The following is a 27396-nucleotide window of genomic DNA, read 5'->3' as shown; positions in this document are numbered from 1 at the left end:
CATATAGGTTGAGGAAGTCCTAGATCACCAAGTCCAACCATCAGCCTGATCTGCCAAGTTCTATTACAAACCATATCCCTTAGTGCCTCATCCACACATCTCTTGAGTACCTCCAGCAATGAGGACTCTACCACTGCCTTGAGCAGCTCATCCCAATGCTCGACAACCGCACCAATGAAGAAATTCTTCCCAAAGTCCAATCAAACCTCCTCTTGCACAGTCTGAGACTGTAGCCTCACATGTTATTACTTGTAACCTCAAAAAAGAGACCAGCAGTCCCCTTGCTGCAATCTCCTTTCAGGTACACCAAGAGAGTGAGAAGTCTCTCATGCTCCTCTTCCCAATCCCATTTCCTACATTTTCTCCTCATAGTTCTTGTTTCCCTGTTCCTTTATCAGCTTCATTCCTCTTTTCTGCACATGCTCAAGCAACTCAAGCAACTCAAGATCCTTGTTGTAGCAAGAGGCCCAAAATAATGCTTGAGATGTAGTCTCACCAGTACCATGCACAAGGTGACAATCTCTTTCCTGGTTGTGCTGACCACATTATTTCTGATGCAGGCCAGGATGCCCTGCCCATAGGGTATCCTGACTTGAAGGGACCCATAAGGATCACTGAGTCCAACACCTGGCTCCACCAATCAAAATTCAAATCACATTCTGGAGACTGTCGTCCAAACACTTCTTGAATTCTGGCAGAAACCTTTTCCTAATATCCAGAGGATCCCTTGGATCCTATGGGGGTCATCCTCAAGGGGAAAAGGGGCACAGCCACGTATGTGGTTGTCTCCCATCAGTTTACCCCTATGTACCTCAAGCACCATGAAAATGTTCACTGCTAATGGAGATGCAGTCATTTAAAACTGTTGAGTTTCATGGCTTGCATCAGCCGTACTTTTTCATCCCTCACTCCTGACCCTGGAGCAGGAGAAGGTAGCATCTCTTCTGCCTTGATCCAAAAAGGAGAGGGGTGGGTAGGACAGGGCCTGCTGTCCTCTGGGTGGCTGTACTGAGACAGCGGGGGGGTCTGCTGGAGGGCTTGTGTGGTCCTTGGGACCTGGTGGTGGGGTTTTGCACTCTGAGGATGAGAAGGTCAATTAGGGATTGCTGTCCTCAGCCTGTACTTTCCTTGGCTACAGAAGAAGTGGTTGAAGGTGGAGCCAGGTCCTCCATGGCAGTGCACAAACTGTAGCTGGATATCAGTCATGCCTCTAGATAAGTAGTTTGGACAGATTTGATCTCCACAATCTCTGGAGTATTGAGAAAAAAGCTTAGGGTCAGGGACACAGGTGTGTCTGTGGCTGTCCCCCATCAGTTGGGTGCTATGTAACTCAACCAGTGTGAAAGTGTTCAGATCCTACATCAGGCAAAGGGGAAAATGAGGTGTTTATTTCCTGTGTTTCAACTAAATTAAAAACAATGTGCCAAGAGAATGTACAGACTGTTGTTACACTAAGAAGTAAAGCCACTTGTATTCATGTTTCTGGTGACAGTTTGCTGTGCCTATGCCAACACAGTATCAAGTGATCCCAATGTGCCCCTTTTTCTTAAATGTTTTCAGTGTTTTGCTTTCATGCCCAGTACAGATACAGGAGGCAGCAGCAAATACTAAGCTGTCCAGAGGACTAAGGGGACAGATTTTCCCTTGTAGCTAATTCATAGCTTTTCTCCCTTTGACTCATTCTTTTTTTTTTGTGAAGACTCTGGTGCAGATGGCTTGTTTAGAGGATTGATTGTTCTGTAGGTTTGATTCAGTCAAGCTCAGTAAAGTTTGGATACCCTGGGGAGGATGCACTAGCACTTGTAGGGTGCTAGTTCCACGTCTGAGCACCCTCGTGGTGATAGTTTTTCTTTCTGCCTGACTGGAAGTTGTTCATGTTCCAATATGGGTCTGCCACTTCTTGTTCTCCCGTCACTGAGTGTAAGAAAAGTCAGGTTTCATCTTCCATGCTCCCAGTAGGCAGGTGTAGTCAACACTCAGATACTCCCTGAACCTTCTCAGTTCCCTCACACTGCCCTAGGATGCCATGTGCCCTGGGCCCTCCCCAGCCTGAGGCCCAAGGATGGGCCCATAGACCGAAATACAAAACTAAAACTGATGAACCCTACTGCTCCCTTCAGCTTTGACTGCCCAGGTCAGGAACAAGCCTCAGAAATGACCTAAGGCTTTAGGTGTATTTCCACACCTTCATATAAGCTGGTACTCTATATTTGACCTTGTATTGAGCTACTGGTTATATTTTCTTTTACAAATAGGACATTCCTCAATCCATTTTATGTATTATACACTTCCTTTCAAAAAATGATGCCATCACAGCAGCTGTCTTCTCCACTGGTGTAGATTTTACAAGCATGGCATGCACTCTTCTGTTCTCTGGTGAAAATGCATAGTTACTGGTAGGGAATAGGCTGGAAAATAGTGCTTTGTAACTAATAATTTGCTCTACCAACTAGAGTTACTGCCTGCCTATATACCTGCTGTAGTATTCATGGAACTAAATAGGAGGTATTACTTTGGGAGCAACCTGCATAGATTGAACTGTTAACAAGCACTAATATTTTCTTAACAACTCTGAAGTTTAAAAAAAAAAAAAAAAGACAAAAAAGACTTAGCACTACTCACTTGCTCCATAAAACATTCCCAAATTGAAATGTTACACAAGTCCTTCTGATGCTCTTTACTGCATGCTTTTATTATCATCTAATTATGTGAGACTTCTAGTTTCCAGAAAATGAACACCACACTGACATCCCAGGTTTTAATAATTTTTTTATAATAATAGAAATAATAACAATTCTATTATTCCAAAAGAGAAGTAAAAACGTCCCCTATTTTTTTTTCCAATGGTTCTACTCCTATAACTTGTTTAATATTTTAAAAAGAATATTTATAATTTCTCCATTTCTCATTAGTACTGATAGAAAAAAAAAAAAAAAAGAATCAAAGCTATTTAAATGGAAAGAAATCAAAACTTCTACTTTATTTTCATAGAATCATAGAATGGTATGGGTTGGAAGGGACCTCAAAGACCAACTACTTCCAAATCCCATGCTCGAGAGTTGCCAACCACTAAATCAGACACTAGATCAACTGCCCAATTTGGGGGGAGCCTCTAGAGTGGCAAACAATTAAAAACAAAACAAACAAAAAAATAAACCAGTAGAAAGCCACTGAATAGTTCTTCACCACCACAGCTCCCCAAACCAGGACAGCATAGGCTCAGGCAGCTAACTGAAGCTAGTTTAAACCCCTAATGCTTGTGGTACTTCTGGGTGGCTAAAACCAACCTGAAAATACAGAGCTACCTGCTGTGACTACAGCACCAAAAAGCCACCCTCACTCTGCAGAGGACACAAGTCAGGAAGGGATGTTGTTCTTTGCAGACCATCCAGACTACAAAATGGGAATGGCTGCAAACAATGAGCTTTGACTCTTACAGAGTTCCAGTCACTGCATCTCAGTTCATTTCTCTACTGAAGTGACCACAGCACACTCAGAGGGCATTATTTTGCATAGTGCCAGCTGAGAGAATAACCTTCAGTCTAGTACTGAAAAAGAGCAAACATCACTTGGCATCTGCTGTTTCACCCACAAGCAGGAACATCACTGAGGATTTCAAACAGCAGTAGTGTGAGATATCCAGACAGATTCTATTAAGAGCAATGGAAATTATCAGATAACCATATCCTTCCTCAATAATATTACTTGTTTCTAATCAACAATAATTTTAAACATTTTTTTCTAAGACCAGCAGCCAAAACTGGAAAGCAGATTTCTTTAGGAATCTTTATTGTATATCTGTGATTGTTTTTTCCATTGTTAACAGTAATAAAAATTTATTTACAGCATCCAACATTAATGGACAAAGTAGTCACTGTACTGTATGCAGATGTCCAAGAAGACTGATCCCAACTTCTCTTTAATTGTTGACTGCTATGATAGATATCACCAAGAACACTGCCCACTGTATGCTACAGAAGCAATACATGACATGAAATGTGACTTCATCAGGCATCCTAAAAGTTCACACTTATTCAGTATCAGCGTTGACTGAACATTCTTGGAAAACATTCCAGGAAAACATTCTAGGAAAACATGCTCTGTCTTGCTGTTAATTTTGAATAAACCAAGATGGACGCTTCCTGGCTCTCTCAATGATCCGCTTGCCTTCATCTTTTTCAGTGGGCTTTTCTCCATCATAAAGCACTACAGTCTCTACAGTAGGAGCATTAAACGGCCCTCCTTCCTTTTTACCTATTTCTTTCCGTATCTGTTGAGTCTCTGCTTTGACTTTTGCATAACAATAACCACAAAGAACATGCTTCAGCTTCAAGTTTCCACACTCGGGGCAAACATCTATGTTCCTCTGAAAAAGAAAGGCAGTCAAAAACAGAAATTCAGTAATTTGAGCTAAAGCAAAAACAAACAACAACAACAAAACAATAACAAAAACAAAAAACGAAGCAGTAGGAAGCAATAAATGAAATAGTGGGGAAATTCATCCCCCTTTCAGAACAAGGCGGCTCTGACCACCATAACGGTTCCCTATGGTGAGCCGTGTATCGCCATCACCTTGACCGCTATGAGCTTGCTGGGGTTCCTCCTCCTGCACCGGTTCACCTCGATGCTGCGCCTCTTCTTCGGCGCCGCCATCCACAGGACGCCGCCGAGGAAGCCCGGCCCCTCGCCGCCCGCTGCCGGCTCCGGCAGACAAACGGGGCTCTGGACGGCCGGCGCCAGCCCTGAAGGGACGAAACGGAACTCGTTACCGCCAACCTCCATCGACCGCCCGAGGGCAAACGTGGGCCCTAGAGTCGCCCCGCCCGCCTCGGCCTACCCCACAGCGGGCTCTGCGCCCCGCACGCGGCCGGCCAGCGACCGAGCTCCAGCCGCTGCCAGCAACGCTGGAGGAGAACGCGGATCGGCGGCACCGAGTGCAACACCACGACCGCCATGCCGGCAGGAACGGCAGGAGGAGAGCGGACGCCCGCGGCCGCCCTCAGCATTCTGGGAAAGCGAGTGCTTCGAACGCGTCACAGCGTAATGACGACGGAGACCGGGACTACGACTCCCAGCATCCTTTGCGGCAACCGGCGGGCAAGGGCGGCTGGGCGGTCTAGGACTCCAAGACCCGGCATGCCTCGCGGCGGGCCTCCCGGCCAATCGCGCCCCTCGCGGGCGCGGCGTACGGCGGCGCTCCCGAGCGCGCTTCCCTCGTCGCCAATCAGCGCGCGCCGTGCCCCCGAGCCGGAAGCGGGCGGGGCGATCGGGCGGACCGCGCATGCGCAGAGGGAGCTGGCGAGAATAGCCGGGGGCTGGTGCTAAAATGGCGGAGCGGGGATACAGCTTCTCCCTCACCACCTTCAGGTGCCGAGTGGGGGGCGGGCAGCCGCGGGTCCGCCTGGTTTACGGCGGGCGGGCTCGGGGGAGAAGAGCGGGACGGCACACGGTGTGCGTGGGGCGGCCGTCCGGGTGGGGGGGCACGATGAGTGTGCAGAGTCATTGCGGTACTGAGCGAGCGCTGCTGGGCCTGGGCAGAAGGGATGGGTTGTATTGTATTGCGTTGTATTGCATGATGTTACGTTATATTGCGTTACGAAGGTGCAAAAAGAGAAACTGAAAGCAGGAGTCTGCTTTTGGTGAAGTGTCTCCCTGACCTCAGAGCAGTGCTCTGTAATTGTGTCACTGCAAAGCAGTTCACGGAAGTGATGCTGCAGTTAGCAGGTGAGGCAGTAGGAGAGGAATGTTCTCAGTGTATGAGTTCAGCTGAATGTGCCCGCGCTGCTAGAAGGAGTGAATGTTTCGTTAGCCCTTTCCTGGTGGAGTTAACAAGCGTTTTGTACTTTGCAAAGCACTGATACTGTGAAACTGTTTGGGTTTGTGTTCACAAGAAAGAGATAGCAATTACTTGTGCTTCTCCATATTCACTTGTCCCACGAACTGAGAATCATTGATTTGAGCTAGTGCTACCTTTTAATTTATTTCGCTGATGTTCTGGTGCTTTGATTCTCATACAGAAAATTATTGATTTGCTTGCGTTTGTTAATGGTCGTTGAAGCCAGATGTGGGAATACTTGAGGGCGAAATGAGAGATTTGCATCTTGTCGTTGGCCTATCAGTGAAAAAGAATAGCAGTGTTTTGCTTCTGTCTTTCAACAGCGAGCCTCACTGTTTCAAAATCTTTTGCAAAACATGTCTAAACGCTATTTCAGTAGAAATTCATGATGTGCTCTGAATATTCCCTCACTGAGTGGGAAACTTGGTTTAATTGATACAAATCTGGAGAACTGCACTGCAATCAGATCGAGTCCTACCCAAGAAGCATTAGTTTTCATTGATGTTACAAGCAGGGATAGCAGTTCTGGGGCTGTTATCAGCCTGGTTCTTTTAAAGCCTTCAGATTCTTCTTTTTTTTTTTTTTTTTTTTCCTATATTATGGTTAGGGTACGCAGATATGAGCTGTAAAAAGATTAAAAAGGAAGTTAACATCAAATTGATGCAAATTTGAGCTTAACAGAATACTGTCAGGCTTACTTCTGCCTTTTCATTTTCAGTCCTTCTGGGAAACTTGTTCAGATTGAGTATGCTTTGGCTGCAGTGGCTGCAGGAGCTCCATCGGTTGGGATTAAAGGTTTGTTCAGATCATAACTCCACCAGTGAAAGAATGACTGTCTTACAGAAGATGGGGAACACAGAACTCCATTTGAGGAGAAGAAAGTTGCTAGGGTAATTTTGGGGACACAACCAGTAGAAACAAATGCCTCTGGTTTGGAGCAATATTGTTACTTAAGAAAATAAGTCTAGATATGTTTCCATGTATAGAAATAGTTATTTTGACTGCTCAATTATTAATATATACTTAATATTTAAAATGTGATTATGAGAGCTGTCTGATTATTTTTAAAATATTGGGGAAATGTTGGGTAAATTCATCAAAGTGTCTCTTTAACGTGATTGTAAACTTGAAGAGATTTTTAAGAACGGAGGAGCAAATTTCTTTGTTCCTACAAACCTGTATTTCAACTGCTTTCTATAAGAGTAGCTTAATATAGCATTTTTTTTTTCTTTTTCTAGCTGCAAACGGAGTGGTGTTAGCAACGGAAAAGAAGCAGAAATCCATTCTTTATGATGAAAGGAGTGTCCATAAAGTAGAGCCAATTACCAAACATATAGGTTTAGTGTATAGTGGTATGGGTCCAGATTACAGGTATTTAAAAAAAATTATGCTTGGTTATTCATTTAGATACATTTTTCTATATGTATAGTGTAATATTATGTTGTGTTACACTGTATATGAGATCTTCTTTCTCTATAAGGTTTTTTATAATATATTAATTACCTTGGTAAATAATATTGTATCTCAAAAATGAGTGTGAAATGGAGAGCAATGAATTCAATCTTAGTTTCTGTTTTTTGAAGTACTTCAGGGAGTACTGAGTTGGTAACTCAATATAATATATATAACTCAGTACAATTTTTTGTACACTGGTTGTATGTCAGAAGTGTAATTCCTTTGAATAGTAATTTTTAAGAATTTTCAGCTAAAATTGTAACAAATAGTTGGATTTCTAATAGGATAATTTTGTTTGTTTCTAGAGTACTTGTACACAGAGCACGAAAGCTGGCCCAGCAATATTTCTTGGTTTATCATGAGCCCATTCCAACAGCTCAACTAGTACAAAGAATTGCTTCTGTGATGCAGGAATACACGCAGTCTGGGTATGTGGTTTTCTGAAGTTTGGAGGCAGTTAGAACGGTAAAGTATGACAGCTACCTGGTGATTCATTTTTCATGTCAAAAACACAGATATTTTTTCACTGGAAAACGCTCACAGAATGTGGGTGAGTGGTCACTACCTGGCAGTGGGTGAGATAGTCATTATATCTTGAATAGGTCGACTAGTCATTCATGATAACAGCTCTGTGCTGGTGGGAGGCCTTAGGGGAAGTTTAATGCATCCAAAGTAATGCAGGTTTGGTGTTCATTGAATAAATTTATGAATTTTGCATGCCAGCTCTGAGTTGTTGTTTTTTTTTTTTTTTTTTTTGCTTGTTTGTTTTGTGTGGTTTTGTTGTTTTTGTATGTAGAGGTGTTCGTCCCTTTGGTGTATCACTGCTAATATGTGGCTGGAATGAGGGGCGGCCCTATCTATTTCAGTCAGATCCATCTGTAAGTACCTTATATTTGTAAATTCTTCTGTTTCTGTAAAATATCCAAAATTTCATATGTGCTCGTGAAATACTTTCTGTGGTTTGAAGGATCTAGAACTAGAAGATTCCTTAACCAGAATTCAGAAGTCAGAATGATCCATGCTGGCAGCATGCATGGAGTTCTGGCTGCTGTGCCAAAGGAAATATGGGAAGTGGGTGGCACCTGTTTGCTTATTCTGTGCCTCCATATTTATGGACTGCACGAGGAATGGCAGCAGTTTTTGAAGGACATCACCACCCTTTTTCATCTCTTCCCACCTGCTTAGTAGTAACAGCAAGAGTCATTGTGCTGTTCTGCAGCAGGTACTAGGAAAAAATACTTGACCACTTGACAGCTCAAACAGTTATTCCCTAAGCTGGCCTAGTTTTGCTACAGAGTCTGTTCCATTGTGAAATGCAATGCAAATGCTTTCATATTTAATGGCAGTGGTTAATTTACAGGAGTTTATTTGCTGTGTTAGAAAAGTGTTTTTACTAAAATTTACCTGCTGATGCCTGAGTTATAAGACTTCTCATCAAATTAAAAGATCTGTTATTCTCATGATTTTCGATAAGCTTCAGAAATCTGAGTCTCTACCCAGTGGTCAAATGAAAAAGCAGAATACAGTTGCCTCGTGTAAGGCATCTTGATTGAGGTATAGATGGGTGTGATTGTCTTTATCCTGTAGGAAAGAACAGGCCCAAAAGCTAAATACCTTGGTAGTAGCTAAGATAAATCAGGTGGCTGTTTTGTAGCAAGTCTTTGAAAATGTATAGATACACGTGTATTTACTTGTGATATGCATAAACACACACGAATGTACCTATAAATATCTATAATATTTATATATGAGATGAGCCTCGTGAAAGAACTGACTATTAGTTCTCAAGGGCAAACATAGAATTTCTGTTCAAGGAATCCCAAATCAAAACTATGCTAACAACTTAATAAATCCATTTTTCAAAGTAGTGGGAGGCCCAGTGTATCAGCAAGGCCCAATTAAAATGGTGTTGTACATTTCCATAGCAAATGTTTGCACATCAAATCAGTCTGAGTGTAACCCAAAATAATCTCACATATTGTCATGACATTCAGAATTTTCATAATGGCTTCTGTACCGGTTACCAAATAACTGAATGTGTAATGTTTGACTGAATTAGAAAAAACAATAGATTGTTGCTTTTACAGGGAGCTTATTTTGCTTGGAAAGCAACAGCCATGGGAAAAAATTACGTCAATGGGAAAACATTCCTTGAGAAAAGGTAAATGTATTTCAATAATATCTAAAAGAATGCTGTCTCTTCTTCCAGGTTTCAGATAAAAGAGTCAGGAAAAAAAAGTACACTTTTGAATGATTGGTACAAAGATTTAAAATACTTACGATGTTTCTAATTGCTTTATTTAACATGTACATGATATTGGCTTTACAAAACGCTAACTTTTGTGTGTATGATTAATTAATCCAGTGCAATAAGCAGTGTGTTTAATATATTTGCAAAAACATTGTTCTCCACAGTATCAGCAGCAATAATGATTTTTTTTTTAATAACAGTAACTGTTTTGAATATTAATATAGCATTTCTTACAAATAGTTGGGGATTTTAATACTGTTTGGGGTTTTAGAGGTTCTAGACTTAGTAGGATTCAGAAAGATTGTACTGTGCTGAGATGTGATTTTTTTATTTTATTTATTTATTTTTACAGATACAATGAAGATTTGGAGCTTGAAGATGCCATTCATACAGCTATCTTAACATTAAAGGTTAGGAAAACATTTAAAGAATACATATCTTACTGTTGCGGCATCACTGAAATGACTCACTGAACTATATTTTCTTTAATAGGAGAGCTTTGAAGGGCAAATGACAGAAGACAACATTGAAGTTGGCATATGTAATGAAGCTGGTTTTAGGAGGCTAACTCCGACTGAGGTTAAGGACTACTTGGCTGCAATAGCCTAGTAGAAACCAAGCAAGACTGTGTGAATTCACACTAAGGTCTTTTTAATTTTGGCTCCTTAAATGTTTTTCTTTGCAGTTTTTGCATACTTATTTCTACATGGTTTGTCTGACAGATTTTTTAAATATCATGGGTGCAAATGCAGCAGTCCTAATATTGTAATAAATTGAATCTTAATACAGATAATTCTTTCCCTTGATACATGGAAAGTTTGTACACAAAATACTGTTACAAAATGTAAAGTTAGAATGAACACAGACAAAGGGAAAATAATAAAATTGGAAGGCCTCTGTTTTGCGGGAAAGCGTGTGTGTCTCTTTATTCATAGCTTGTTGTCTATATAAAGCTGAGATTTTGGTATTTTCATTGTTGAGGAAAAATTATTTCACGTTAGCCATCGTGAACTGATTGTTAGACCTTTTAAAGAACTTCTAAACTCTGTGCTTACAAGAGAATTTTTTCACTTAGGAATTTTGTGTAATTGTTAAGTAACTTCCAAAAATAGGTTGCTTTGGTGTGAAGCACACTTCCATGGAGATGTAGAACAGTCTTCCATTTGGGGGATGAACTGTGATCTACTTGAACAGCTCTGCTTCTCAGTGTCTAGAATTGTCTTAGTCTTCGTGTCTTAAGAGTTTGTTTTCTGTTAGTCAGTTGACCTTTGTGATCCTAGAAATTGAAATTCTTCAATCCTGAAATGCTATTAGGTATAACGGAAACAACTGCTATAGACCAGAACCTAAATGCATTTACCAGTACTTTTAAAAATCAATAGGATATAGAAAGCAAAATGAGAACATGTCATGTAATCATTTTATTCCTTTAACTGTGCTGAAGTATTTTTCAACTTGCAAGATAACTGTAATGGAACAGCAATGAAAAGAGCACTTAATTTATGCATTGCTACTTTTAAATGTGCAGAACTAGGTACCTGAACATACTGTGTGTGGGTATATGTGCTGTTAGTTTGTTGTGGTTCTTTTTTACATGTGTAGTGCCTGTAAGGTTATGTAGAAACAAACTGCACAAAAGAAAGATGCTAAACAGACTTTTTTTTTTTTTTTAAAGCAGCAATCTGGTCTGAAGCCATTGAAAAGTTACTGATAATGAAATGGAAACTAGGATAGTTGGATCAGTCTGCTTGTACATTAATAAAGCTATATGGGAGCAGCCAGACAGGTTAAAAGTTACCAGCCATAACGAATGAAGAAAATAAGAAGTCCAAAGAAAGTGACATGTTCTTTTCTATGTCTGTCATCTAATGTTTTGTGTTATCGTTAGGCAAATAAGAATTTCTTAAGCATGCCATAAATGAAGTTTTATTTCATAATGTCAAAAATAAAATTATGTTCAGATGGTTCTTTAAGACTTCTCCAGATCACTTTTTGAGTATTTTTTACCTGAAAACCAATTCATATTCTGATTCTTCTTAGAAGCAACTAAGCAACTAGGATGTGAAAGCAGAGACTTCATATTATTAGATTTTAATTTGCACTTCCAGAATCATCATTCTGAAAAGCGGGATTCAACTTTATTATTTGCATGCATCCAGTCTACTTTTAATGTTATATAAATATTTAAAGAAGTTTTGTATGCAAAACAAAAAAAGCAGGTAGGTACTTCAGAAGATGATTAGCATGAACAACAGTAGGTTAGTTGCATCCTCTACTAGAAAGAATTGATTAGTGAAGAGCAGCCTATGAAATGTAATTGCAACCAAAGTACTTCACTCTCAAGATGGTAATAGTGGGGCAAATGTAAAATGTTGTGATATTTTTTGGGCGGGTGGAGATTTTTGTGTGTTGTGTGTGTAGTTTTAGGTGAACAGCTTTCCTCTGTGTAGAAAATAGCTCATTTTATAGGTGATGAAGAAACATGAAAGCTCAAGTCTTCTATTTTTCTTGTGGCTTAATGATGTAGTAACTTCTGTGTCAGAGAATATGGGGACTTCAAATAAAGCAAGTACAATTTAAGACAGGTCAGACAGAGGCTCTGTTCAAGTGATTGCAAAGACAGATCCTATATACTGTTTCAGGAGAAGGTTAAAAAAAAAAAAAAAAAAGGCATGAAAAAAAAAAGTCATTCTGGTGTTAGCAAAGCCAGCTGTCCAGCCTTGAGCAGGATGGACTGCAAACAATCATTTATAATCGTGCCTATCTTCATATGTCCAAGTACCTAACTGTGGGAGGGATGGGGCCAAGTATCTTCTTAACTCAGAGTTCTGAGAAAGAATCGTTGAATGTGTGCCAGTATGGAGAGGTGGCTTTTGGTGGAGCCTGGAGGAGCAGTGCATCCCACGTAACCTTTGCTTGGAGGTGGGGAGTCGGGATAGTCACGCGCTGCTAGTTTTTAGCTGAATGTTTTAGTCAGGATAAACTTCACAACCAGATCTTTCAAATATGAATATTTTTAACACCAAATGTGCATTGTTATGGGAAGTATTGTGTGCTGAGTAAGGAAAATACTGACTTTCTGGTAATTGGTATGGATGTTATGTATATTTTTTGCCCTGTTCCATGAGGAGGACAATATATGATTTGATTATTATCTAATTATGGCACTATTTTCTCTTGAGAACAAGTAGAAGTACTCACAGAAAAAGATGAGGGCGTTATCACTGGACTGTCATAGCACCATGTGTTAGTACATATGTGTTAGTACATAGTCTCTTTTTTATGGCAAACAACTTCAAAATGATGAGTTTTCTGTGAGAGTGCTTTCCTTAGTTTTATTCTGGGGCATGATCTTGCCTGAGTCACTTCTGTGGTAATCATTTCTCCTTGGTTCATGTGCAATGAGTAGTGTGGGTTTAACAGTTTATTGCCACTAGTGGTTATTCTGATAAGCCACCATTTGTAGTTGAGAACGATGGCTCAAACTGAATTCTTAAAGTTCTTTAACAGCCATATTCCCATGGGGAAATCAAAATTCATTGGATTTGGGATAAGTTGAAAGAACAGGCATAATATTTTGAATTCAGGTTTTATTTATACCATTTGGTTTTTTTAGTGGTAGGTGTATAGATGTCAGTATTACACTGTTCTAATGAGGAAGATGGTGCGACTTGGAGTGCAGGGCTTTTCTGCTGTTTTAATTGCTTAATCTTTGACAGTGAGTAAGATCATTTGTCATACTCAGATAACTGCTGTTTTAGAACAGTACACTAAATTTAAACTGGTATTTAAAGAGGCCCTTTAAAATGCAGGAAATTAATTTAAATCTTTTTCCATTCTAAATCCCTGGAATTTTAAGAAATAGTAATTTTAATTTGGATATATATTTCTCAGGGAATAACATCAATTGATGTTATCAGTGAGTGCAACAGAGCAGCAAATTATATAGCAGTTGTATTTATTTTCATAAATTGCATTATATTAGCTTGGTTTATATTTTGTAAAACCTAACAATGGATAAGGAGATGTCAAAGGGTAAAGAGTGGACAAAATTCCTTCATAAGAAATGGCAAAACACAAGCTCAAGACTTAAAATGACTGTGATGTATCACGCATTCATTATCTTGTTTCTGATCAGTAATCTGAAGAAGAGACACTGATCACTTAATGCAGACAACATGCTTTGATTGAGATTTGTCTTGGAAGATGGTCAGCTTTGAGGAAATCCAGACAGCACAACACCATTGTGAACACAGAATTCTTGGGCTTTACTTCACTGGTGGGATCAAGAGCTTAGAGCAGCATAGTACCATTGTATGCCATCACCAGTTTAGTGAGGCTGTTAGGTTAAGTAGAAGTGTTGGAAGTATTCTTCTCGCTGTTTGTGCTGTAGCACAAAAAGAGGCCTGAGGCCACTGGGAGATTTACTGAGTAGTTGAGCTGCTGGTGAGGCAGGCAGCGTCTTGGCACAAATAAAGGCACCAAGTGCTTGAGCACAGAGGACCATTGCTCGCATTGGGCACCAACTGCTAGTGATGCTGAAGCTTCACTGATACATACGTGATTGTTTCTTCCTCGCTAAAATTAAAGGTCAGAGCTGACTATGCTCTGGCCTTCCATAAGGAGAGCAGAAGGCTGATCCAAGCACACAGCTGCTCTGTAGAGGCCGAAATCTTCGTCTGCTATAACGCAGTATGCCTGGATTTAAAAAAAAAAAAAAGAAAAAAAAAAAAAGGAAAAAAAAAAAGGCATTTTAAAAAGATAAAATGTATGCTTTTGGAGGATCCCCCCTCCTCTCTGTCTGCCAGAGCACAGCAGCAGGCCGTGGCACGACAGGCGGGTGCCGCTGCTGTCCCCGCCCGGCGGCCCGGGGGAGGCGCGTTGGGCCGAGTCGGCCGCAGCACCGCCCGGGGGAACTGCTGCCGGCGGGGCGAGAGCGCTGCCGGAGGGGAGGTGGAAGGAGAGCCCGGGGCGGTGAGTGGGGATGGCGCTGGGCGTGTCTTCACATCGGTCGTGGGCGCGGGGGAGCAAGGGCAGCGTCCTGAGGGCATCCGGGCCGTGATCGCTGAGGGCGAGGCGGGGGCACGGCTGGGGCTGCCCGGCGTCCGGGTAAACACGGAAGGGCCGGGAGCTGGCGCTGAGCGCGCCTTGCCCGCGCTCAAAATGGCGCCACGCTCACGTGATGGCGGCGGAGGGGAGAGGAGCTCGGCTCGGGGCTGCGCGCGAGTGGCCTGGAGTGGCGTCTTCGGCTGGGCGGGGCTGGGGGCTGCGATAGCAGCTGGGTTGAGGGGGGGTTTGTCCTCGTTTACGGAAGTGCTGCCTCTGCGGGCGTTTTGTGGTTAACGTTGGGGTCCCCCAGCTGTGTCACACTGAAAAGCTGGGCTGGGTTGGTGGGCTTATTTTCCTGTAAGAGCTTGAACTGGGCTTCATCCTGAAGTTTTACTGCTCTTGTAAAAGTTGGAGCCGCTGTGGGGAGAGGTCCCGAAGTAGTAACTACAAGGTTTTACTCTTTACGTACGAGAATAATCCTTGGCTTCCTGCTGGAAGTATATAATGAACTGCCATCACTGTAATAACTGCCGAACATCAGCCGCTGTGGGATGTGATGTGGCACTGCCTGACCCAGCGCCCTGCCTGCCCTCACAGGTGGTTCATGGAAGCTGAGCTCAGAGAAGGCACTGCACATGGGGCAGACCTCCACTCAGCCTCGTGGCTGTTTAAAGGTCTTAAAGTTTTCCTCCTTCTTAGTAATTGGGTGAGCAGTAGCTTGCAAGCACCCTGCAGAACCACGTGTGGCTATGAAAAGGCGAGAGCTGGAGGTGGTGGGAGGTGGATGTACCTTCACAGAGGCACTGAAGCATTGCTGCAGAAGTGTGAGTTTCTTGTTCTGACTGAGGAACCTTGAAGGTGCAATTTTGGAATGCTAGGAGGTTAAATACTCTGTACTGATACTGAGAGCCAAAAGTGAATCAGAGTTCTCCTGTCCTGGCACTGATAGGAGGAAGATTCACTTTGGGCAGTGAAGGGATTGGTGCTTGAACCTGCCTGGTTGGGATTTTGAGAGGAAGGATAAAGTTTGTTGGCATCTTCTGACCCTGAAAAGAGTGAATAAGGCATGATGGAAGATTTTAGACAGTGGTTGACAAGAAAGGAAAGATTTTGGTAATGTTAAGAATTTACTGAGCCAGTAGGAGTTAATAATAACTGTGTTTGAATTGTGTATAATGAAGTCAGGTTCCAGAGTAGTAATGACAGAGTCTTTTGTAGGACTGAGACTGTATCATTTTTCACATTTTTGACTGAAATTATATTTGTTTTGCCTTTTGATCCTAGTTTTCTTCAAAGTGCAGTTCAGATAAAAATCACAGGAGCATCTGTTTATACGCATAGTTGGGAGTGAAAATGGATGAATTTCACTCTCCATAGTGGCAATTTACTGAGTGTCTTTAAAAATTGTGTTTTTGATGTGATACTGAATTGTACATTTTTCAAATCATTCAGTTAAGCAGTTCCTACTGTTATGTTCAGGGAGACATACTAAGTAGTGTAGATGCAGAGGAATGTGTTTGTCTGATGCTGCACAATAAATCTCTAGTGAACCTGCTTTAGCAGGGAGATTGGACTTTTGATGAGGTCCCTTCCAACCCCTACAATTCTGTGATTTTTGTGATGAAGCTAGAGAACATAGAGATTTCCAAATCTTCCTGACCCTGGAATTATAATTTGTCACAATGCTGTGTAATGTTGAAATTTACCCAGAGGGGTGTTAGTAGCTTATTCAGGGGATTATATAGTGTAAGTTGGAGAGGACAGAGGTATGCTATTCAGAATTGTAAGATATAATGGGCGTTTTCTACGCTATATTAAATAACAGTGATTTATGTATATCTGTAAGCGTGGTAGATGACTAATATTATAATGATAGTGTGGTCTGAGGGAGGGGAAACATTTGCATATGGAGGATTTCTAATTTTGCTCTGAATGGCAACAACAATGGAAATGAACTTTGGGAGCTGAGATCTCTTTAGATGACTGGCTCTGCGAGGGACTCAGATGTGAGTGAAAAGATGCACACCCTTGCAAGGTGTCTGTGGACACTTGAGGCTGTTATTCTTCCTTGCTGAGAACTGGAATCTTGGGCTTTAGGCTGTGTCATCAAAGGTGAAGGCTTTGGTGGGGCTTGTGTGGAGGTTTCTGAGGCTTGTGCTTTACAGTACAGGCAGCTGTTCCACCAAATCTACTACAGAGTTCTGATGTGTACTGTTGCAGTGGCCTTTTGACTGTCCTTATTCTTAGCTGTGTCCTAACAGTCTTCTCCTTTTCTTTCATCTAATAGGAATAATGTTTCCAACATGTCTGTGCAGACACTGCTTTGTGAAAGAATTGCCGTTGCCAAAGAACTGATCAAGAGAGCAGAAGCCCTTTCCAAGTTCCAGAAAAGGAGAATAGAAGGTGGGGCAAAACTATGTGGCAAACTGAAGGCCGAGTTAAACTTCTTACACAAAGTGGAGTCGGGGAAGATGGTCATTAAAGAATCTCATCTGCAGAGTACAAACCTCACCCATCTCCAAGCCATTATCCAGTCAGCAGAGAACCTGGAGGATGTTGTCAGTGTCCTCCAAGTCTTTTCTTATGAGGACAGGTTTGGAAACAGACAGACGCTGGTGGTAGACGTTGTAGCAAATGGAGGTCACACGTGGGTGAAGGCCATTGGTCGGAAGGCTGAAGCCCTGCATAATATCTGGCTGGGAAGGGGCCAGTATGGTGACAAAAGTGTCATTGAGCAGGCTGAAGACTTCCTGCAGGCAAGCTGTCAACAGCCAGTGGAGTATAGCAATCCCCACATAATATTTGCCTTCTACAACAGCGTGTCCAGTCCTATGGCAGAGAGACTTAAGGAGATGGGGATATCTGTGCGAGGAGATGTTGTTGCAGTGAACTCTCTAGTAGAACCATCTGTGGAAAACCAGCACCTAAGTGCCAGTGAATCAGATGAAGAAGACCTTGAACTGCAGGTCACCAGAGTAGATCGGGAGAATTTAGTGACCAGCATTGCTTTTCCTACACAGATCAAAGTAAATGTGTGCAATAGAGTGAACTTAGACATCACTACATTAATAACCTATGTCTCTGCTCTGAGTTATGGTGGCTGCTACTTCATCTTCAAAGAAAAAGTGCTAACAGAGCAAGCGGCTCAAGAAAGGAGAGAGAGAGTCCTGCCTCAGCTGGAGGAGTTCATGGAGGGGAAGGAGCTCTTTGCATGTGAATCTGCTGTCAGAGATTTTCAGTCAATCTTGGAAACGCTGGGAGGGCCTGGGGAGAAAGAGAGAGCTGCATTGCTTGTTAAAAGAATTAATGTGGTCGCAGATCAGCCATCTGATCGTGCCTTACGACTAGTGGCTAGTTCAAAAATCAACAGTCGTTCTCTAACAATTTTTGGGACAGGAGACACTTTAAAAGCCATCACCATGACTGCAAATAGTGGTTTTGTGAGGGCAGCTGCTAACCAAGGCGTCAAGTTCAGTGTTTTTGTTCATCAGCCAAGAGCACTGACAGAAAGCAAAGAATCTGTTGCCACACCTTTACCAAAGAGCTGCCTACGTGATAATGGATTGTAATTTGTTAAAGGAATTAATCTCTGAATATTGCTGATCTTTCAGTGGAAACAACTGGAGAAAAAAGAGAGTCATAGCGATACATTTTCTGATTGTGTAACAGTGAGAACAGTAACTGGAGCAATGGAAGGGTTCCCCAGGAGACTTACATTGTCTTTATTCAGTTTTTGTTTTTTGTTCAACTGCTAATTTATTCAATAAAGTAATAAGATTTCCTTGAAAATCATTAACTGTTACAGTATATTAATTGTATCCATCCCTATTAAAACATTCAGTTACAGCACACAGATCCCTGTCTTTTTTTTGTAATGGGGAGCCCAGATCTAGATGCAGTACTCCAGGTGAGGCCTGACCAGGGCAGAGTAAGGGGGGAGGATCACCTCCCTTGACCTGGTAACCACAGTCATTTTAATGCACCCCCGGATCCCGTTGGTTTTCTGGGCCAACAGGGCTCACTACCTTGTGAATAGATGTGGCAGAGGCCATCTGGAGCATACGGAAGAACCGTGTGTCTCTTTAAGTGTTATGTTTGGTATTAGAAGTCCTGAAAGAAGGTACAAGAAAATAAACAATAAGTTGATTTTTGCTTTTACAGCTAAGGTCCAAAGGACAGTTTACTGTTCATCATGGATTAATCTGTTTTGCATTCTTGATGGATATGCCTTAAGCTAAGTACATGACATCAGTATTCTCTTGGACACCCCCTAAAGAGGTTTCTCCAAACCACAGATTTATGTGCTGATGGAGAGGGAGGGCAGTGACTTGTGTTATTACAAGGTAGGTGACCCAAATGTGGTGACAGGTAGTAACCTCTGCAGAATCTGGATTAGAAGCAGTGGCACTGTCTGCAGTAGTTCATAGAATCATAGAATCATCATCAATAACACAGAGACGTTTTCTTTTTTTGCAAATATTTTATTGTCTCTAAAAGCAGTCCAAGATCACTGATGGGCTTCCAAGCCCGAGCCGTGCTCAGCACCGCAGTGGGTGCCGGCCTAGCGCCGCCTCTTGGGGGACGGGGGCAAATCCGGGGGGCAGCTGCTGGCCCTCCTCTTCGGGGGGCGTCGGGGCCCCCCAGGCGAGCCGTCCGTGCCCTGGGCGGAGAGGCCCGCTGCCGCCGCCTGCCCCGGCTGCTCCTGCGGCTCCTGCGGGGACTCGGGGGCGGCGGGTCGGGGCTCGGGCCCTCCGTGAGGGACGCCGGGGAGCCGCTCGGCGCCGGGGCCCGCAGGGCCGGCGGGAGGATCCTGCCGGGAGGTGGCGGGGCTGGGGGTGGCCGCGGGGCCGTCCTGCCCTCCTGCTTCACGGGCAGCCCGGCTGTCCTGCCGCCGGCGGAGCTCTGGGCCGTACAGGGCCGTCACGGTGTCGATGAGCCCCGCGACGAACTCCTCCGTGCGGTCTTCCAGGTGTGACTCCGACATAAGGATCAGGGCGTCCTCGTCGAGCCCGTACGCGCACAGCAGGTCCATGACGGCAGTCCGCGCCGCAACCACTCCCACCACTCATCTCCGGTGATGTCCTCGAGCTCCCGCTGGAGCCACCGGAGCAGCGGTTCGAGGTCTCCCGGATCTCCTCGGAAGAAGTCCGCCCAGACCTCGGCTGGGAAGCCGCGCTCGGGAGCCTCGAGCTGCGGCTCTGCAGAGCCCCGCTCCTCGTCCCGCTCGTCCTCGGAGCGCTCTGCGGGCTGCGGGACGGGGCACTCGAGGTAATCCTCCTCTGACTGCACCGAGTAGCGGACGGCCTCGATGTTCTGCTTGCACACGGCGCTGCCGCTTTGCCCACCGCAGCGCACAGCCCAAGCAGAGCCGGTGCAGGCAGGGCGTCACGTACGCTGCGTCGTCCCGGTTCTGCCCGCAGACGGGGCAGGTCCAGTCCGAGGGCAGCTCCATGGCCCCGGGTGTGCGGTGGGCCGGGCTGGAGAGCCGCTCCCCTCAGTGGCTGCAGCGGGCCGGAGCCGTCAGCAGCTGCAAAAGAGAAGAGGCCGCGGTCACTCGCCGTCCCCGGGCCGGCGGCGGCAGCGACGCCCCGGTCCCTCCGCACAAAGCCCCGGCCCCGCTCCCCGCCGCCCGCCCCGGGGCCGCGTCCCCGCCCCGCTCACCTCGGCCGCTGCGAGCGCAACCCGCGGGGCCCCGGCTGCCCGAGCCGGGCAGGGCCGGGGGAAGGCTGGCGATGCCGCGGGCTGAGCACCAGGAACTGCTGCCGGCAGCCCCGCAGCACGGCCCAAACAAACTCTCGTCCGCGCCTCCAAGTCTCGCTGCTGCGCTCAACCGGAGTCCAGGCACGAGTGATGCTGGGCTCTGCTGCGCCCCGCTTTCTGTGGGGAAGCTCACTGAGCTCACAGCCATCTCCCGCTGCTGTCACAGCCCCTTGGTCGGTGGCCTCACAGTGCAGGGCTGCGTGTATTTGGGCACCAGGCCGGGCCTGCATCCTTATCACCCTTCGTCATTCAGTGACTGCCCTTGGTGATGCTGATAGATCTGGGAAAATAAAATCTGCACATATACTGTCTCCACGTGAATCTTTCCTTTGCAAATTGTTTAGAATCATAGAGTTGTTGAATGGCTTGGGTCGGAAGGGGCCTCAAGGATCATGAATCTCCAAATCCCCTGACAGGCAGGGCCACCAACCTCCAGATTTAATACCAACCAGGCCGCCCAAGGCCCCATCCAGCCTGGCCTTGAACACCTCCAGGGATGGACAGGGCATCCTCAGCCTCTCTGGGCAGCTGTTCCAGCACCTCACCACTCGCTCTGTGAAGAACTTCCCCCTGACATCCAACCTCAATCTTCCCTCCTTCAACTTCAAACCATTTCCCCTTGTCCTGCTGTTATCTACCCTTTCCAAGAGTTGACTCCCCTCCTGTTTGTAGGCTCCTTTTAGGTACTGAAGGCTGCAATGAGGTCATCCCGCAGCTTCTCTTCTCCAGGCAGAACAAGCCCAGCTCCCTCAGCCTGTCCTCGTAGAGGAGGTGCTCCAGCCCCCTGATCATCTCTGTGGCTCCTCTGGACCCTCTCCAACAGCTCTCTTTCTTGTTCTGTGCACCTCCACTCTCTCTGTGAAGAACTTCCCCCTGACATCCATTCCAAACCTTCCCTCTTTGAGCTTAAAACCATTCCCCCTTGTTCTATTACTGTCTACCCTTATAAAAAATTGATTCTACTCCCATTTATAATTACCTTTTAAATACTGGGAGGCTGTAATGGGGTCTCCTTGTAGCTTTCTCTTCTCCAGACTGAACAAGCACAGCTTCCTAGACTTGTTTTCATAAGTGAAGTTTTCCAGCCCTCTGATCATCTTTGTGGCCCTTCTCTGGGCCCTCCACAACAGTTCCATGTTTTTCCATACTGAGGACCCCAGACTTGGACACGGTACTGCAGATGGGGCCTCACAAGGGCAGAATAGAGAGGGACAATCACCTCCCTGTCCCTGCTGCCACCCCTTTTCTGATGGAGCCCAGAATACTACTGGCCTTCCGAGCTGCAAGAGAACACCCCGTTTTGTTCACATGGGCTCACGTTTGGAGTTTGTTGAGGTCCCTCTGGATGTCTTCACTTCCTTCTAATGTGTCAGCCACACCACTCAGCTTGATGTCTTCTTTCCTACTGTTGCAGAGCTAGCTGGCTTGTTTTGTACCACTGTTAAGTGTGGCTGCTTCAAAGCCCCTGTACTTGAAACCACCATGTGGTGATTTCCTTCACTGCCGTTCATTTTTGCACACTTATTCAATACGGCATATATTATTGAATCAATTTTCTTACTAATTTCTGCTTGTCACTTGAGAAATATTTTAGGAATCTAGAAATTATCTGTGTACCACTAAGTGCCTTGAGGTATCTTGCTTTATTGTTATTTTGTGCCTCCATGCTGTATGATGTAATTAAAAACTCACAATGAGCCTTGTACTTTTTAAGCCATTTCTGCCTTCAGAGGTGTTTATTGGTTGAACAGAACTTTGATGTGCTATGCTGGTGGACTGTAAGAATTGTTTCACAGGGTGAATCCTGAGACTGAATGCTGGTCTGAGACTAAAATATGTTTTGATTTAATGTTTAGTGTGTTGGGTTCTTTTGTTGTTGTGTTTTTTGGTTTGTTTTTTTTTTCCCCCCAGTTGCTTTCTAAGGTACTAGTGATCAACATATATTAAAGGTTAACTTTGTTTCAGTTTGGTGCATTTGAAGAGCTCCTATTTAATTTTACAAACAGAGCATTGGGCTTGGATTCTCTCTGTTTATAACTGTACACATGAATAACTAGAAGACACAAATTATGCTTGAAATTTGGTTGAAAAAATGGAAAATCTAGGACCGCTTATCTTATCTTTTCTTCCAATATCCATTAGCTTATCTTCCAATATCAGGATACCACTTGCTAGAACGCTTTTGATTCTTATTTTGTTTTTCCGTGAAAACTTTTGGTGAACCTTGTCCTTCTGACATTTTTTTCCCCTCCTTTTCAATTTACATTATTTGTGTATGGTTCCGAAGTCTCCCAGGAGAGTCTCTGTTTTCTTTATCACCTCGTCTGCTCTGTTGGCTAGAACAGTAACAATACCAAACAAGGAAGGCTGCAATTGATGCCAGCCAGTAAAACGTGTGTGGGTATTATATGAGGAATAAACAGATAAGTGAATATTTGTATATGAGTAATAAATAGGTAATATATTCCTGTTTCTAATGTATGTTGTCACTTGCAGTTTAATCAGAAGTAAACTTACTCTCTGGCACATCTATGTGCATTCAAAATTTACAGATCAGTGACTTGTTAGTGGCATTGCTTGCAAGCCATGAAATCCCTCAGGTAAGTTTTGCATGTTGCAGACACCACTGTGTCCTAATATTTTACACGATTGTGTATTCTATATTCCAAGATAGGATAATGGGCTAAAGCATGTCTTCTTTTTGGATTGAGGGAGACAGATGATGTCTTCAGCAGACTGCTTTAAGTCTGCTGAAGCCTCATGGAGCTGGTCTGAAAAAACTTTCACATTCCTTTTCCTAATTACTATAGGCATGTTCACAACAATAATATAGCAAGAAAAAGCAAGGATTAGTCTTCTGAAATGAGTTTGAGAGGAGACCTAGGAAACAGTGCCCTATAACTTTTTTTGTTAGTATTTTCATTCTTAAGTGGATCTGGGAAAGAATTTACAGTAATGATAAGGCATATATTTGCACTGACATTCTTTATTTCACATTATTATGCAAGCAAAGGAGCACAGGTTACCTGTGATCTAACGTATCTGTTTAAGTATGCAAGAATTAGACAGCATTTCTAGGCTATTTTCCTACAAGTTGTAGTTTCACAGTGAGCTGCAGTGAATTCTGCCCTTCCATCCAGCTTGTTGCAGGCACTATTTGTATGCTCTGATACCATCTGATAGTGCTGATATCAATTATGCAGGTAAGAGTGGCCATTGCTTTTCCATCAGGATATAATGCTGCTGTTTATTCTAGAGTAAAAAAAAAAAAAAAGAGTGAGTGACAGAACAGCTCAGAACTGTGACTTTGGGGCTTTGCAAATTGTTTATTATGAACACAATGGGAATTAAGTTTGTTTCTACACAAACTACTGTGTTTAATAAAGAACAAACAAAAGCTTTCTCAGGAATTCATTGTGGAGAAGGTCTACCTGTCCATTTAAAAGATGCTCACTTTCAGTGCTTTACATGCTCAATTTTATTCTTTTTTAACAAATAAAAAATCATAACGGTAGTGAATCTCTCTTCCTTTATTCATTAATGAAGCTGACTGCATGATAAAGCAGCTCACTGTGGTAATGAGAAAGCATGGAGATGCATGGCTCAGCAGTCTACAGTGCAGATACAGAAATCCAGGGTCTAAAGGAGTCAGGAATGTTTGATAGTACTATCAAGCAAGAGTGTGTGACAGTAATTTCTGACTGAGGTTCCTTACTTTCATTTAGTGAAGAGTGTAAGGTCTCAGCAGTGCACTGCAGTTAATGGTGGTAAGGGTTTACAGGAATTGTAAACCCTAGTCGAAAATTAGGAAATTGTACCCTAGTGCTTCTTTATGATGTCTGTGGTAGTGGAACTGGCTAATATCAGGGGTTTCTTCACTTTCTAAAACCACACTGGATGTGATTTTTATAACTTCCAAATTTTCCTAACACAGGTATTGTCCAAAACGCTGTTGAAATAAGTGGAAGAAATAAAGCAGAAACATTTCAAAGGGAATGTTTTCAAGAGAAAATATATTCTAAAGATAGAATATCTTGGGTTGGAAGATCAACTAGCAAGATCAACAAGTGCCAACCGCCAGCCATGGGCAAGGCTGCCACCCACTAGATCAGTTTGCTCAGAGCCCCATCCAACCTGGCCTTGAACACCTCCAGGGATGGGGCATCTGCAACATCTCAGGGCAGCCTGTGCCAGTGCCTCGCCACCCATCTGAGTGAAAAATTTCACCTGACTTCTAATCCAAATCTCTCCTCTTTTAGCTTAAAACCATTCCCGCTTTTCTTATCACTATCAGACCATGAAAAAAGATTATTTCCCTTCTGATAATAAGCTCCTTTTAAGTACTGGAAGTCTTTCCACAGCCTTCTTTTCTCCAGTCTGAACAAGACGGGGCAGCTGATGAGAACAAGAGTAAAGGAATTTGGAAGACTAAGTCGGTGTCGGATCATCTTGGTAGCCAAGCTAAAAGCATAGCAGAAATTAGGAAGAGTAGTTCTTTGGAATGCTCCATTCCATATTCTGTGTTGTAAGCTTTGGAGAAGCTGCCAGTATCTCTCGTGGACAAAGGCTCTCAAGGGTAGAGCATTTGTCTTACAGTGCTCTTTGGCTGGTGTACTTGGCACCTTGTGAGTGAGAGTTCTCTATGGATTGGTATGACAGAACCTATGCTTGTTAGCAGTTCTTCAGTTTTTTCTTCTGTAGGGGATAGATTGGCTCATCTCTTCAGAGTTGAGGTTGAGATCTCACTCAAGCAAACCACAGCTCTTTTAACGATAAACCTCCAATACATTTCCATGTTAAAAATGCATGTTATAAGCAAGTATGGACATAGTGTACAAGAGTAATCTCTTTCATGGAGAGGGGAGGTGAGACCTCTTTCTTTTACAGCTGTAAAATACACTCATACACTGTAAAAACAGTTGTCTTTGGAATTCTATCTTTCCTCCTCCATTACTAGCAATTTATTAATGGTTTGGAATAAAAAGAGCAGAAGCTGCTAGATCACTGGCATGCCAGAGACCCTGCCAGAAGTAGACTACAAGGCAAAGCACTGTTGTTTTATGTTTGTTTGTTTGTTTGTGTTCTTTTCTGTTAGTGCAGAAAAGATAAAAGCACTGGAGTAACAAAAATAAGTGAGCTAACAATAACATGAGGACAGTCAAAGACAAAATAGGTCTTACCAGATAGTTCAGTGATTGGCTTCTGAGTTGGTTCCTTATTTGACTCCACACTTGGGTTAGGGGTGGTTTCAATACTTGGCTCTCCACTTATCTCCCAAGTGCCTTGTTCCACTTCCTGTACCCCGGTGTTCCCAGATTGCTCCATGCCTTCCTCTTTGCATGGGTCTCTGCTGTATTCCACGGGGAACTCGCTGCTTGATTGCATGTTGAGATCATTGCTTTGCTCCACACTCGTTTCCTCAAGCACAGGGGTAACAGGTGTGCCTGCAAATAAAAGGAGTTTACATGGATGAGGAAAACTGTGGGAAAACCCCAGGTACTTCTAGGGTTGTCTACACATGTGCATAATTGCTTTTGTGGATCAGAGACCCCGAGCAGGAATTGGAGAAGGGAGATAAATCTGGGAATAAATCCACTCCAGATAGTGAATCTCAATTCAAATTTATGAAGATTGTTTTGCCAGTGTTTGACTCACCGTGTGCCTTTAGCAGGTTGACCAGAATCAGAACCAGCACTGCTGAATAGATTGCCGTCTTCTTCAGCATTATTACCTAAATGTCACACTAAGCACAGGTGTTTGGAGCAAAAGTTGGAGTACTTCACCAAGAGAAAGCCCTGGCTATTTAAAGGCAAGCCTTTACCACCGTGCGCTTTGAAAATACCAGGTTGGAAAAAAAAAAAAGTCCAAATTACATTCCTGAAATGAGTTTAGTGCTTGTCAGGAACTGTTATCGGTCAATTCCTGGCCCTTGCTACGGGAAAAGATAACCTTTTCCATAAGCAGTTTAGGATGCTATGGGCTGAGAGGTGGGGCGGTAGTAGGCAGGGCCCCAGGTGGCTGTGACACTGATAAAGTGTCACTGTGTGCTTCTGGCAGGGCTGGTTTCTCAAGGCAATTCATCCTGGTGGTTTAGAATGAAGACCTCCAAAAATCCTTTGATTGTGATGCTTAAGAAATCAAATGCGCCTCACGCTAACAGGTGAAAGGTGGAGGTCGGCTAAAAAATGTGCAACCGGCTTCTGTGCGTAAGGAAACAGTGGTGCTAAAGTACAGCGAAGTTTTGGAAAAGGCTGGGTGAGCATCTCATTGGAACACCTTCTTTTCTCATCGTGCGTTTCTGCTCTGTGTTTACATGGTATCCCAGGGGCTAACTCAGTCCAAAGTAGCGCATTTTGAATGTTTGCACTGTATGAGACAAATCCCCAGGGAGAAGCCAGCTTTTTTGCGTGGTTTGCTTCAATTTTACAGAAAGGCCATTTCTGATACAGAAAAAAAAAATGCTGTTTGTGTGTACACAGGTCCCCATGACTTTCCTTATCTCTCCTCACCACTACCTGGTTGTGGTAAGACACTCAGCAACTGTGGCAGGTGTAGAAGGTCAGTGGTGTTTCAGCAGTGCTCAGGCAGCAGCAGCCTCAGGCCTGTGTGCTCAGTTTTCTTGTGATACTAATCTGCAGCTGTGGGCCTGGTTCTTCATCTTACATTCATAAGAGTGAGTGGTATAATTGCTATAACTAGCAATTCTGCAGTAATTAGCAGAAGTAGGTTCACGTCAAATCAGTGTAAAGGAATTCAGAATCTGGCTCTTCAAGATTTTTTTTTTTTCCTACTTCCATAATTTCACTTGTTTAATATTGCATCAACTTAGTTTTTCAGCACTGTGTTTCTTTCAAGTTGCTTCCACCTCTAGGGTTTGCCTCAGGCATTCTTCTTCTAATCAAGCTTCTAATGGTGCAACAGACGGGTGTTGGTTTTTTTTTCTTCTTTTTCTTGACATGGAAAAGAAAAGCTGATGCCCACGAACATCTACAGATAGATGCTGCTGCAGGTTTCTCTTGTGTTGCTAGTTTCAGTTCATGCGTAA

General features: G+C 43.6%; 4 protein-coding genes across 5 annotated transcripts; 2 read left to right on the top strand and 2 right to left on the bottom strand.

Moving 5' to 3' along the window:
* Positions 1-3772: 3772 nt before the first annotated feature.
* Positions 3773-5021, bottom strand: MRPL32 (mitochondrial ribosomal protein L32). The gene is made up of 3 exons (XM_003207330.5): positions 4838-5021; positions 4573-4742; positions 3773-4366 (listed from the first exon to the last, which is right to left on the bottom strand). The coding sequence occupies exons 1-3, from the start codon at positions 5004-5006 to the stop codon at positions 4112-4114; spliced, it is 594 nt and encodes a 197-aa protein (XP_003207378.3). The 5' UTR covers positions 5007-5021; the 3' UTR covers positions 3773-4111.
* A 198-nt stretch (positions 5022-5219) lies between these two features.
* Positions 5220-10453, top strand: PSMA2 (proteasome 20S subunit alpha 2). The gene is made up of 8 exons (XM_003207329.5): positions 5220-5367; positions 6555-6631; positions 7075-7207; positions 7597-7719; positions 8088-8169; positions 9379-9452; positions 9895-9952; positions 10035-10453. Exons 1-8 carry the CDS (start codon positions 5327-5329, stop codon positions 10149-10151), a joined length of 705 nt encoding a protein of 234 aa, XP_003207377.1. The 5' UTR covers positions 5220-5326; the 3' UTR covers positions 10152-10453.
* A 3916-nt stretch (positions 10454-14369) lies between these two features.
* Positions 14370-18440, top strand: C6H7orf25 (chromosome 6 C7orf25 homolog). 2 transcript variants are annotated; one of them, XM_085226714.1, is made up of 2 exons: positions 14370-14516; positions 16879-18440. In XM_085226714.1, exon 2 carries the CDS (start codon positions 16895-16897, stop codon positions 18158-18160), a length of 1266 nt encoding a protein of 421 aa, XP_085082840.1. In that variant the 5' UTR covers positions 14370-14516; positions 16879-16894; the 3' UTR covers positions 18161-18440. The 2 variants fall into 2 exon arrangements, with proteins under 2 accessions (XP_085082840.1, XP_085082841.1); XM_085226715.1 differs by lacking the exon at positions 14370-14516 and adding an exon at positions 14523-14651.
* A 645-nt stretch (positions 18441-19085) lies between these two features.
* LOC146544185 (uncharacterized) lies at positions 19086-20450 on the bottom strand. The gene is made up of 2 exons (XM_085227247.1): positions 20253-20450; positions 19086-20118 (listed from the first exon to the last, which is right to left on the bottom strand). The coding sequence occupies exon 2, from the start codon at positions 19621-19623 to the stop codon at positions 19153-19155; it is 471 nt and encodes a 156-aa protein (XP_085083373.1). The 5' UTR covers positions 19624-20118; positions 20253-20450; the 3' UTR covers positions 19086-19152.
* Positions 20451-27396: the final 6946 nt, after the last annotated feature.

Source organism: Meleagris gallopavo, chromosome 6 (genome assembly GCF_905368555.1).
Source record: "Meleagris gallopavo chromosome 6, MGAL_WU_HG_1.1, whole genome shotgun sequence".
Classification (NCBI taxonomy): Eukaryota; Metazoa; Chordata; class Aves; order Galliformes; family Phasianidae; genus Meleagris; species Meleagris gallopavo.
The sequence above is the reverse complement of the archived record's forward strand: the minus strand, read 5'-3'. Positions and strand labels throughout refer to the sequence as shown.